The following is a 12604-nucleotide window of genomic DNA, read 5'->3' as shown; positions in this document are numbered from 1 at the left end:
CCACTGTCCCAACCGACCTCACCTACTCTGACCTTTCTCCTCTTCCCTGCTGCCCTAGGCCACACCTTGACCTGGATTTCAGTGTACTGGCACTGTCTGCCAGATAACCTATCTCTTCCTGCCTCAGACTTCTACCCAGCCCCGCCCCCCTACCCAGGTCCTGCCTCCTCACCACCATTCTCAGCTCTACACATTTGGCAGGCCAAATCTTCCTCCCTGGTGGCTCTGACCCCTCCTCTGGTAGTCTCAGTCCCCAGGCCACTTGCCAGCTAATAGCTTTGAGCCAGGACATGGCAGAAGGCATCCACCTCCAACACCACTCTCCACTCCTCAGTGGCTAATGTACTGGGCCTCTCGTGGCTTACTGGCATGCTCAGAGCTCAACCTTCTCTGCCCATCAGCATAGGCACAGGCACTCTTGTTATTTCTTAGTTCCAAATTGGAGGGTGGCAGGGCCAGAGCGCAATGGAGGCCAGGATGGGAGGATTCATGGGTTCGTGGAGGCCTCCTGCTAACTACCTGAAAAGGGAGTGGGTAAGGAGTGGCAGAGCTCCCATGGCTCAGCCCTGCGATCCAGGCTCCCAAGGGGTCACTTTCTTTCAGCCTCCTTTGGGGTCCATACTCACAAAGTCCCAGCCCTGCCTGGCTCAGCAGGCCACAAGGCAGTCGCTGGAAAGGGCTGGTTCTGACCCACCATGTCTGAGAGGCTTTTCGGCCCTCAAGGCGGCCCTCTGCAGGCTACACGAAGACGCCTGCTAGGTAGTCCAGGTCTGCCTGACGCCTGGGCTGATTTCAAGCCAAGAAGGTCAGTGGCAGTAAGAACACCGTCAAGGGCGATCGGCCCTCCATCCACCGTCGGAGGAGAGGTGGAGCAGGGGTGAGCTCAGTGGGAAAGGTGTGCCCCGTTTGCTCCAGAAAGGCGCTTCCTGGCCCTCCCCTCCCTTGGGAAACGAGCATCTGTGCGTCCCGCTGCTAGAAGCTTTCCTGGGGAAGTCCCGGGGAAGTCCAGGATGCGATCACTGAGTGCCGGGTGCAGGACGCGTGTCTGCCCTAGAGGGCGCCCCGAGCAGCCGTGGTGGATGATTAGTTACTTCACTTAAGGGTCGGGCGATGGGACATGCCCGTTGTGACTTGACCTGGGCATCTCCCCCTTGATGCTCAGACCTGGCCCTTGGGGGAAGTCCCCGTAAGTCCACTCTAAGCGGTCCCTGGGTGGCTATTAGAGGGCTCTCGGAGCACGACGGCATTAGCTTCCGTCGGGCGCGCATTCGGACACCGGCTGGGGCGGCCGGAAGGTAGCGCACAAGGCGGCTCCTAAATGACTGCACTCCAAACTGCTCGCCAGGCTACAGGATGGCGAAACCCTGTGTTTACAGAGCGGGCCACGGGCGAGGCGAGAGGCCTGGGGAAGTGCGCGGCTGCCTTGGCTGGGCGCTGGCGCAGCCCTCTGGCCTCCCAGAAGCCGCCAACGAAGGAGAGTGGCGCTTCCAACGTTCTCGGTGGGGAACTGGGACCGTGGCTCCCAGCAGGCCGCGCGTCCCGGCGACCGCGGCTCCCAGCGTGCCCCGCGCCGCTCGTCCCGGCGACCGCGGCTCCCAGCGTGCCCCGCGCCGCCGCCTAGGCCCCGCCCTTGCCGGCTGTGGACTACAAATGGCCGCGCGCGGTGGCCGCCGGCCAGTCGGCGGCTTCGAAGAAGGGCGGCCGCGGGCTACGGCGGCCGGCAGGGGGCGGCAGCGGCCGTTGCCCAGGGTGCGGAGGCGGGGTCGGGGGCCTGGAGCACTGTGAGCCCGGCGGGCCACGACTGATACGGGCTGAGGCCATGAGCGACCGAGGCGGCACGGTCAGCTCCCGGCGCCGGAGGACCAGTTCGCGGCCCTCCGGCCAGGGTGGCGGCGGGCCGGTGGGAGCGGAAGAGGAGGTGCGGGACGGGGCTCCGGGCCCCGACGTGGGCGCTGGGGGCGACGCGCCGGCCCCGGCCGCCGCCTCGGACAAGGACGGAGACTCTAACGTGGGCAGCGGACACTGGGAGCTGAGGTAACGGAGCGCTTGACCCCTCGCCTATGACCCTAGGCCCCTGGACTCTCCCGGTCAGAGTGGCCAGATCAGTGAGTCCGGAGACGTGTCCCTCTTGGGCACCACGGGTGCACTGAGACTTTCAGGGGGAGGGTCACCTGCCAAGGTCACCCAGGTCAGGGCCAGGAGCTGGCCTTCCTGGCCAGACAGGGGAGAAGAGGAGCAGCCCCTTTTCCAAAACACTTGGGCTTGTGCACAGTCAACTGGGTCCAAAGGCCCTTTATGAGGGGCCAGCTGGCGGCCTGGTCCCCTCCTGGGTTGGTCCACTTTCTTCTCTAGAAGGGTGCATGGGATGGGGGGCCTTGTGGTGAAGGGGTCTCTTTTGAGGGCTGTGAGGAATATGTGCCAGTAGGGAAGGCTCCCCAAAGAGGATTGGTCTGCCAGGGAGGGTCTGGCTGGACTCGGCCTGTCTGAAGACAAGGGAATGGGTGTTCCCAGGCAGGAGTGAGTGCAGGAGACCTTCTTGTTGTTTCGGACCCTCCTGAGAGTGGTGGCCTGGCCCATCATCCCTCACCCAGTGGTTAGGGACCTGTTTACGGTACCAGAATGAGTGCTGCTATGGAGAGTTGGGTCTTGTGTGAGGACTTTCATCCCCTGGTTGTAGTACAGGAGAGGGGTTTGATGTGAACACACCTACCGGTGGGGCCCTACTTAGCTGAAAGATGGACAGGAAGGGGTGGAGGACTTGGCCTGCCTGAGCCTGGGTCTTCCCCAAATCTCCCTTTCTTGTCATGATCCTGAGATTCTCAGGGACTCTGGCATAGGGGGCAACTAAGGGGCTAGGAGGAAGGGCTGATTGGCAAGGATTTGCTTTCTCAGTAACAAGAACTGTGGCTTTCTTTATCTAGCACTCTAGGGAGGGGGGCTGAGGGAAGGCAGCTGGGGTACAGGCCCTGTCACTCTCCTTGGTGGTGCTCACAGTTCACCTGGGAGATAAGATAACCTCAGTGTGAGGCAGACATGGCACACTGTGAACAAAGGTCGGATAAGGAGGCCATGAAGATACCATGGGGGAGGAGGCTGGCCCTCTTAAGAGGGGCACTGGCTTCTTGGGGCCTGGGAATGTACTGAGGGAGGCTGGTCCAGTACCTCCTGCCTGAATAGGAGTTGAGGGCCCTATTCAGGCTCTATTCTCTGTTAAATGCCCCCAAGTTGCCCTCCAGAAGGCTGGGTGATGGCTTATATGATTTCCAGAGGGGTTGGGAATTGGGGTTATTTTGTGTGAGATTGATAGGGAGGTCCCTACTGGGCCAAGCTACAGCCTAGGGTTAGGCAGGGGAGAGCAGTCACATATCTTCTTTGCACTGGCCAGTGAGCCTTTTCTGTGTCCCTGCTGTGTGAAGCTAGTGGGAGAGGAGGACGGTCTCCCTGGGAAGAGGAATGGTAGATGGCAGCAATGGGGCCATCCAGGGCTGGAAAATGAGCTAGCTGATTATCCATTTGTGGGTCTTCAGGACAAGTAGGCTCTCAACCCTGGAGAGGCAGCAGGGCTTGAAGATTGCTGGTTGGGGTGCTAGACTCCATTCTCCCTGCTGTCAGGCCAGTCCTTGCTCTGGCTATGTTCCCTGAACTTGGCCTGTAGCTCACCCCTTTGTCACCCTTTTCTCACCAGTTTTGTTTCCTACTTTTGGCCTATCCTAGCCTTCCTCTCCCCCTTCCTTCTGACTCCTTGAGCTCTGGCCTCTTCCCCTCCCCAACACTTCCTGCTCACCTGAGACTGGGCAAGCAAGCTAGGCTCTGGGTGTGAGCTCATTTCTTCTGCCCTGTGGCAAGGTGAGGCAGTGAGGCAGGAAGGGGAGGTACTCCTTGCTCTGCCTCCTGTTTACCCTTCCAGGCTCTGCAGACTCCCACCAGTCCTTGGTTCACAGGCACCCTAGGCATGATCTTGTGGTTTTGAGGTTCTCCTAGGGTGTTTGTCCCTGGGTGTCCTACCTACCTCTCCAGCAGAGTGTGAGAGGCATGGGGAGCCTGTCCCAACCATCTGGTACTCCAGAGGTTGTTGGAGAGGAAGTGCTGAAGAGGTGGCAGCTGGAAGGGAGCCGGCACTCTGCTCCCCTCCTTGCTCTGCTTGGCCCTGGAGCTTGACTTTGTGGTTCAAGAGGTCCACACTTAAAAGCTGTCTTTGGGCATGGTATAGACCTTGGCAAGTGCATCATGGGGATGCACAATGCCCATGTGATATTGAGGGGCAAGAAGGAGAGGGCACCCCTTCCTGCTCTGCTTGCAGTTCACCTGGGTGGGCTTGGGCTGCAGGAGGGAGAGAGGGCTGTTACAGGTCCTCTTGGTCCCAGGGAGTGGGCATAGGACAGTTGAAAGGTGCATGGCATGGACAGGCTCTCTAGCAGGTGAGAGGAGGGAAGAAGTATCTTGGGCATAGCTGGACAGCACTCTCCTGCTTTGTAGCCTGCCCTCTAGCCCATTTGCTGTTGACTACACTGGCAAGCCTGGGCCTTTGTGGGCATTGGAGTAGGGGGGCTTCCTCCCCTGGGTCAGGGGCCTGCAGCAGGAGATGGGGTCCCACCTGCAGCAGCTGGTGGACCTGAGATAGGGGTGTGTGCCCTTGAGGAAGGCCTTGAAGCCCAACAAGAGGGATCTGAAGAAGCCCTTGTGTGGCTTTCTGACATTGGCCTTGGAATCAAGACCCTTTCCCTGCTACTGTCTTCATCTTGGTAATGGCCACAGATAAAGCAGCATACTCTTGGTGGCCCAAAGGGGGCAGAGGTCACACTGTTGTGAAACAGCCATGATGGTGTGAAGACAGCTCGACATTTGGTAGGTTGTAGTATAAGGAGTCTGGCCAGGCTTTGGGATAATTCTGGTGAAAGTGAATGGGCTCTAGCTTGCCAGAGAGAGGGGCAGTTGAGAGGTCCTCTCCAGTGGACAGGCCCAGAGAGGCTATCCTTCTTGCCTCATGGTATTGGGGCTCTGGGGAGGGCAGACATTTGAGTGAAGCCAGCTGGGGGGTGCCCAGGGGAAAACAGTCAGTTGGAAAAGCAGATACAGACTTTGGGTGAAGAAGGGCTCAGGTAGAGACCACAGCTTCACTGTGTGGCTTAAGGTGGATCTAGTGGGTAGATACAGGAAGTCCAGGACTGAGTTTGGGAGAGAGTGTTGGATAATGGCAGGGGCTGAAGTTGGAGTGGAGCTGCCTTGTATTCCTGCCTGAGACAGGCAGTAGGAGAGGTGTTACCACCCTCCCCGTGTCCAGAGGCTGCCAGGGGCTAGTGTGGATGGTACCAGGTGCTGAGCAGACACCTGGGGGTGCAAAGGTTGAGCCTGTTGGCACTGCCCCTTAGCCTCCTTGGTCCCTCTCCTTCTAGGTGGGGCTGTCTGATCACTGCCTTTGATCAGAACCAGACTTGCTTCTGGGGACTTGCTTCTGGGGACTGAAGCAAGCCAACTCTGAGAGGGCATCCGTGTCATAGTGCTGGTCACGGGCTCCTCTATTTTCTCCCCCTGCTTACATGCCCTGAGAGGGAGATTGTATTGGGGGAGGGAAGGGGAGGCTCTGGCTTCTGCTCTTACAAAACTGAAGCCTTACTCAATGCCACATGGGGCTTCCTGGAGGCCTAGCAGCTGGAGGGCAAGGCAGGGTCATAGTTGGTATGAGTGAGCCAGGGTACTGGTTCCTGGGGTGTGGGCTCTGGCCTTGCTCGTGTTTGTTGTTGCCAGGAGCTGGGTCTGGACCTTATCTCAGCCATATCACCTGGCCCCTTTGCCAGGGCTAGGTACTCCTCTTCACAGGCAGGGTCTTTTGGGAGTGTCTCCTACCCTAGCACTTGGTGGAAATGTTCCTGGTTTGAGGCCTGCTTCTGCCAGAAGCTTCTCTGCCATCAGGTCCTGGCCCCCCTAGTGATCTCCTCTTGGCATTCCCAGCCTAGGCAGGAACATTGCATTTTCCATAAGCACATGAGGTCTGACTCACTGCCCCCAGAAAGGTGCACGTTAGGCTGGGAGGCTGGGCTGGCCATAGGACTGGGTCACTACCCACTCAGGCTTGGGAGTCTAAATGTGGGGAGGAGGCTCATCTGGGCTCTGGTGTCTGCAGACCCCTTAGTTTATTGGGTGGGTAGAATGGGTGGACTGAGCAGGGTGGACTCCACCCCCACATCTTTTTTTCCCAGCAGTGCTGGGTGGGTCCACGGATCCCCAAGTTGTATTCTTCTGGTGGCCTGAGAGCCTGATTTCAGTCAGGGCCCTCTGGGGAGCAAAGCCAGGCTCTTGACCCAGGGTGCTCAAGCCCCATGTAACCTTGGTCAGCTCCTTCCTGTCTTTTATGAACCTTCCCTGCCTAGAGGAAAAAGCCTCTGCATGGTCCTGAGAGTTTTGCCTACTATAGGCCATATGGCTGCTGGCATACCCTTTTCTGGGTCCTTCCCCTGAAGAATAGGGCACGTGGGCAGAAGAGACAGTTGGTGGGGGATGGGTCACAACAGTGAGCCCATCTCTGCCTTCTGGCATCTGCTCACCAAGGGGCCTGTTCCCTACCTTGTCAGGTGCCATCGCCTGCAGGATTCTTTGTTCAGCTCTGACAGTGGCTTCAGCAACTACAGAGGCATCCTGAATTGGTGTGTGGTAATGCTGGTGAGTAGGATGGGGTGTGGAAGCAGGCCCACCTGTGGCCAGGTGTGGCAGAGCTTTCCAGGTGGGCCTTTTTCTGAGCTCAGGCTGTGCCTCAGGCATGTGGGAGCTAGTGCTAATGTGGGCTGGGGTGCCTGGGGCATGTTGCAGCTGCCCTGAGAAGGCTGCTGCTCCATATAGCTTATAGCCCTGGAGAGTGCGGGAAGCAAGGGTGTTCCCTGCAGTGGCCACACAGAGGTCCTGTTGGGTCCTAGGTTAGCCTTTGGAGGCCATGTGGTTAGTGGGGAGGCTGAGCAGTGCACTCTGGGCAGAAGGACTCTTCACTGAGAAAAGTGCCTCAGGAGTACAGATCCCCCTGGCTGTACTGGGGTGACATGGGAGGGCAGAGAGAAGAAGGGGAGTGTTGAGTGGTACCAGGGCTGAGAGGCTTTTGGAGACTGAGCATGGGGTGCTCTATGGGTACAAAGCTTTTCTGGAAAGGTGGAGGAGAGGTCTTGCCAGTCCTATGCCAGTGGTGTCAAGGGCATGATGTCTTTTCCTGGCCCCTCTTCCTTAGCCTTGGGTCTTGGTGAATGAAAGTCCTTTGCCATATCCAAGGTCTGCTGTCTCTAGGACCTCATTCCATTACTTTGTGGGGTCAGGCCAACAGCCCCACCCCAGAGGCTCAAAAGGGCAGGCAGCCTGTAGGGCAGGTCAGGGGCAAGCTTCCATAACTCGGGGCTGTTGAGGCCTGAGGCCTTCTGTTCTCATTCGGATGTGAACTCCTCTAGTTTGGGTACAGCTCTTATGGTTGCCCATGTGGGAGGGCTTTGTGTATACTATACCCAGCGGTGTCCTGAACTTCTAACACCGTTAGCCTGGAGAGGGCCTTTGTCTCAGTCAGCTATAGGAGGCCACAGACTCCTATAGGGTGGGTGAGTAGCTGGTACCACACTGGGGATGTGGGTCCAAGGCCAACCTGATCCTCAGGAGATGAAATGTCCCACTTATGTCCCAGGCTGGGTCTGTAAGAGTCATTTCAGCCAGCCTGGGTAGTACTGTCCGTTCTCTTGCAACCCACTGGGCCTGCCTGGCTCTTGGGCACAATCCACAGCCTTTCCCCTGCTCTGGGCCCCCACCACCTCCTCCCTAAAGAAGGTCATGCATCTTGGGCTCCAGCTGCCTGCTGTGGCCTCTCAGGTGAGGTCACGCATTGCAGTCGATGATGTGGGGTCACGTGTGTTGGGGCAGCAGGCTGGCTGTAGTTGGGGGAGGTGGCTCCTGTGTCCCCGAGCTTGTCATCTTTGTAAAGCCTTCCCTGACCACCCAGGCAAGGACTCCACTAGTGTTCCCTTGCCAATGTTGCTGTTCCATTTACACTGTGCAGGGCCTGTTCTCTGGGCAGATGGCCAAGTTGATGGCATCAGGGCCCACCTCCTGGGGTGCCGGCGGTTCTTGTAAGACAGATGAGCAGGGAGGACAAGCACCTAGTCCCAAGCCAGAGCTGGAAGCCTGTTTCAGTGGGGCTCAGCCCTGGGAGACACCACTAGGGCTGAAGTATTTCGGGAAGAGCTGAGGCAGGGGAAGGGCTAAGTACCTCTACCCTGCTCCTCAATGCCTGCACTTGCCCTGCAGGAACCAGCCTGGCTTGTGGGGTGGTGGGCAAGGATGGGCAGCTCTTCCTCTCAGCCTGGGCTGCTAGTAGTTAGTGGTTCTTGGAGATTAGTTTTGGGCAGGTTCCCTAGGCAAGCAAGTATGGGCTTTGAGACCATCATAGTAGTGACAGCCCCAGTGTGGGGTAAGCTGGGGCTTCCTCACCAGCTCAGCTAAGCTGGCAGTATGAGGGCTACTGAACATTGGGTCTGAGCCCATCACTCCAGGTGCTAACCAAGATGTGGGCATCTCCTAGATAGTGTTAGTGGGGTTGCTACTTCTCTTTGCTCCCACACAGATATGTGGTAAGGTAGATGGTGAGTTTCAGAGCTTGGCATGGAGCTGGGTCTATAAGGATGAGGCTGTTGCCTGCCTAGGGCCTCTGGCCCCAGAGGTGCTGTGGGGAGTTAGAAGGTGCTGGGTGGGTGGGTGGGGTGCCCTGGTGCCAGTACCACCATGCTGATCTATTGATTATCTGCAGATCCTGAGCAATGCACGATTATTTTTAGAGAACCTCATCAAGTGAGTATTTTTTCTCTAGGCCCCATATAACCTGCCACCAGACCAAGGCCCCACCCCCATTCAGACCTCCTTGCCCTACCCCCAGGTATGGCATCTTGGTGGACCCTATCCAGGTGGTGTCTCTGTTCTTGAAGGACCCCTACAGCTGGCCTGCCCCATGTCTGGTTATTGGTGAGCTGGGTTCTGAGGATGGCCATGGGTGGGGACCAGGCTGACCTATCCTGAACCTTCTCTATGGTATTTCTGTCCTCAGTGGCCAACGTCTTTGCTGTGGCTGCATTCCAGGTTGAGAAGCGCCTGGCCGTGGTAAGTAGTCCCTTGTGACCTGCCCCCAGGTCAGCTCTCGACTGCACTTATAGGGTGAGGGCCCTGAATGACTGTTTGCTCTTCACAGGGCACCCTGACGGAACAGGCAGGGTTGCTGCTGCATGTTGCCAACCTGGCCACCATCCTTTGCTTCCCAGCAGCAGTGGCCTTACTGGTTGAGTCCATCACTCCAGGTGTGCCCCCACCCATCCGTCCCAGCCCACACTGGGCTCAGCCTGTATGGCATGGATCCCTCATGGTGCATGGGGGCCATGGCTGAGCCTGCCTCTCCCACAGTGGGCTCTGTGCTGGCTCTGGCAGCATACACCATCCTCTTCCTCAAGCTCTTCTCCTATCGGGACGTCAACCTGTGGTGCCGCCAGCGTAGAGCCAGGGCTAAGACTGGTGAGGCTGGTGAATGAGAACTTGTCTGGGGGTGGGCCTGGGTGGCAAGGGTCCACCCTGGTGTCCCTTCTGTTTTGCTTGCAGTCTCTGCAGGGAAGAAGGCCAGTGGGGCCACTGCCCAGCGCACGGTGAGCTACCCGGACAACCTGACCTACCGCGGTGAGGACCTGTGGGGCCAGGTCCCAGGGGTGGGGGTCAGGGGCAGGGTCAAGTCTGTACTGGTTCCAGCTCCTCTCTTCCCTTCCAGATCTCTACTATTTTATTTTTGCTCCTACCCTGTGTTATGAACTCAACTTCCCTCGCTCCCCCCGAATTCGAAAACGCTTTCTGTTGCGGAGGCTCCTTGAGATGGTGAGGTTTAGGGCTGAGGGAGCCACTGGGGGTGGGAGGGATTTGTGGCTTGTGGTGCTGGGTTCTCAGCTGGCTGCTCTTTGGCTCTTCCCCCCAGCTGTTCTTTACCCAGCTCCAGGTGGGGCTGATCCAGCAGGTAAGTGGGTGAGAAGGTGGGTGGCAGGGGCCAGATGCAGCCGGGTACTGATCTGGTGTCCTCCTTTGCAGTGGATGGTCCCCACCATCCAGAATTCCATGAAGCCCTTCAAGGTGAGCAGCTGGGCTCTCCTGTGGCTGGGGTAGGTTGGGTGGGGGCCACAGCCGCTGAGGCAGCCTGTCTCTTCAGGATATGGACTACTCTCGAATCATTGAGCGCCTCCTGAAGCTCGCCGTGAGTATTAGCAGTGGGCAGGGTGGGGGAGCACAAGTGGCAGGTGGGCATCTGGAACCTGGAGCCCCCTCCCTTACAGGTCCCAAATCACCTCATCTGGCTCATCTTCTTCTACTGGCTCTTCCACTCCTGCCTGAATGCTGTGGCGGAACTCATGCAGTTTGGAGACCGGGAGTTCTACCGGGATTGGTGGTGGGTGGCCTTGAGGGTGGACCTGGGGACTGGGGTAGGCTGCAGCATGCCTTGCTCACCCCATTGTCTCTCAACCCTAGGAACTCTGAGTCTGTCACCTACTTCTGGCAGAACTGGAACATCCCTGTGCACAAGTGGTGCAGCAGGTGGGTGGGTGCTGTGTGTGCATGTGTAGGATGTGGGTGTGCCTGGGCCTCTCCCTGTACAAGGGCATCATCCTGTAGCCTCCTTCCCTTGCAGGCACTTCTACAAGCCCATGCTACGCCGGGGTAGCAGTAGGTGGGTGGCCAGGACAGGGGTGTTCCTGGCCTCAGCCTTCTTCCACGAGGTCAGTGCTGTGAGGGCATCCTGCCTCACCTCTGGGCAAGGGTGTAGCCACTGAGACATTGATGCCCTGCTCTCCCCTCACCCTAGTACCTCGTAAGCATCCCGCTGCGAATGTTCCGCCTCTGGGCGTTCACAGCCATGATGGCTCAGGTGAGCAACACCTCAAATGCCTCACCTACCTGAACCCTGTGCCAAGCCCCATTCCCTCTGGTTACTGCCTGCTAACCTTGGTCCTATGTGTCCTCAGATCCCATTGGCCTGGATTGTGGGCCGCTTCTTCCAAGGCAACTATGGAAATGCAGCTGTGTGGCTGACACTCATCATTGGGCAACCAGTGGCAGTGCTCATGTATGTCCATGACTACTACGTGCTCAACTATGAGGCTCCCACAGCTGGGGTCTGAACTGCCCAGGCTTGACTGCCCACAGCCAGGACAGCCAGCCCTCCCTGCCTGTCCAAGCCTGGAGGGAACCTGGCTGCTGAGCCTTCCTCCTGCCCCAGGAGGCCTCTCTGCCCCTATGGGGCTCCCTCCTGCTCCCCTTAGGGATGGCAGCAGTAGAGTCTAGCCCAGCTGGCAGGAGCCAGTGCCTTCTTTGGGAGTCTGTGCTGACTTGGGGAAGAGGGTGCCAATAAAGTGCTGTCTAGAGTGACTCCCCTCAGCCTCCTGGGGGCTAGTGGGACGGATGGTCCAGCATCAATTCTGTGGGGGCAGGTACTCCAGGGGTTCAAGGCCCTTCTGGTCCTCAGGCAACCAGATGAGGCTCTGGTGCTCTGTGGGGGAGTGTCTGGGTTCTGATGTCCCACTCCATTCCAGCTGGCAGTCTCCTTGTGTGCCTACAACCTCCTGGGGTGTATGGGCAAGGCCACTCAGCTGTATCAGGATAGGAGACAGCAACCCAGTTTCAGCTTAAGATAGTGAAGTTCAGAGGTAACTGGGCAGATCCACTGCTTAGGAAAACACAGCTGAGGTCACACTTCCTAACCCAGCCCTACCAAGCTGATCTTATGTGGGGCTAGGGCTCAGTGCTCCATAGGCCCCAGTGGACAACTAGCTTGCTTGGTTAATCAGAGCTCATCATGCACAGCCACAGCCTGGGAAGAAGGTGCTCAGAACTTTCTGGGAACGGGGCTTAGTCTGGGACAGGTCAGCCATCTTGTTATTGCCTTCAGTAGGAACATGAGTTAAGATACCCAGAAATGGGGTCTCCTTTGCCCCTGAAAGCATACTTTCCACGGGAGGGTTAGGCCTAGGGCACCCTTTCACCTGGCATAGAGGGCCAGGTGAAGACTGGCAGCCTCTGAGCATCCCCCCCTCTTCCCACCGCACCAGGACAGGACAGCTCAGCAAGGTGGAGTCTAGGATGCACTACAGACGGACTAGCCTGTCTTCCTCCCATCCCCATAACCCACTTCATGACACTCTGGGCATCAGGAGCTGGTCTTGTGACCCTGAGGGATGCCTTGTCCCTAGACCCTGTTACATAGTGAAGTGGTGCAGAGGCCACTTTAGTGGCACACAGAGGTGGGGGGTCATCCCAGAGCCTGTCTTACCATGGAAGGGAGGCCTTGTGTCAGTTAAAAACTTAGGCTATCGGGCACAGCCCTCAGACCTTTGAGCCATGGTGCCCAACAAGGTGGTTGCTTCTCGTCTTGCCAAGAAGGGCAGGAGCAGTCCAGGCCTGTGCTATCCCTTCTGCATTAGCAAACTGCTGGTTAAGTGGGGGCTGCTCTGTCCTGGCTGGTTCCTCTTCCAGTGGAAGCCTACAGACAGCATCTCTGTGGCCTCCCCAGGACAGTGACTAGTGGGTGAAAACCTGGGGGAGGTCGTTGGAGCACTCTGGACTC

The 12604-nt window shown here is 58.0% G+C and overlaps 1 protein-coding gene across 2 annotated transcripts; it reads left to right on the top strand.

Annotated features, from left to right (window-relative positions):
* The first annotated feature begins 1664 nt into the window (after window positions 1–1664).
* Dgat1 (diacylglycerol O-acyltransferase 1) lies at window positions 1665–11409 on the top strand. Of its 2 annotated transcripts, XM_076836112.1 has the most exons (17): window positions 1666–2034; window positions 6570–6657; window positions 8768–8808; window positions 8894–8979; window positions 9062–9114; window positions 9203–9308; window positions 9412–9519; window positions 9604–9678; window positions 9767–9870; window positions 9968–10006; window positions 10078–10119; window positions 10196–10240; window positions 10320–10432; window positions 10513–10578; window positions 10673–10760; window positions 10847–10909; window positions 11007–11409. In XM_076836112.1, exons 1-17 carry the CDS (start codon window positions 1820–1822, stop codon window positions 11160–11162), a joined length of 1488 nt encoding a protein of 495 aa, XP_076692227.1. In that variant the 5' UTR covers window positions 1666–1819; the 3' UTR covers window positions 11163–11409. The 2 variants fall into 2 exon arrangements, with proteins under 2 accessions (XP_076961700.1, XP_076692227.1); XM_077105585.1 differs by lacking the exon at window positions 9968–10006 and having other exon boundaries at window positions 1665–2034.
* Window positions 11410–12604: the final 1195 nt, after the last annotated feature.

The sequence above is a fragment of the Callospermophilus lateralis genome, chromosome 16, assembly GCF_048772815.1.
Source record: "Callospermophilus lateralis isolate mCalLat2 chromosome 16, mCalLat2.hap1, whole genome shotgun sequence".
Lineage (NCBI taxonomy): Eukaryota > Metazoa > Chordata > Mammalia > Rodentia > Sciuridae > Callospermophilus > Callospermophilus lateralis.
This window is presented reverse-complemented; position numbering and strand designations above follow the sequence as displayed.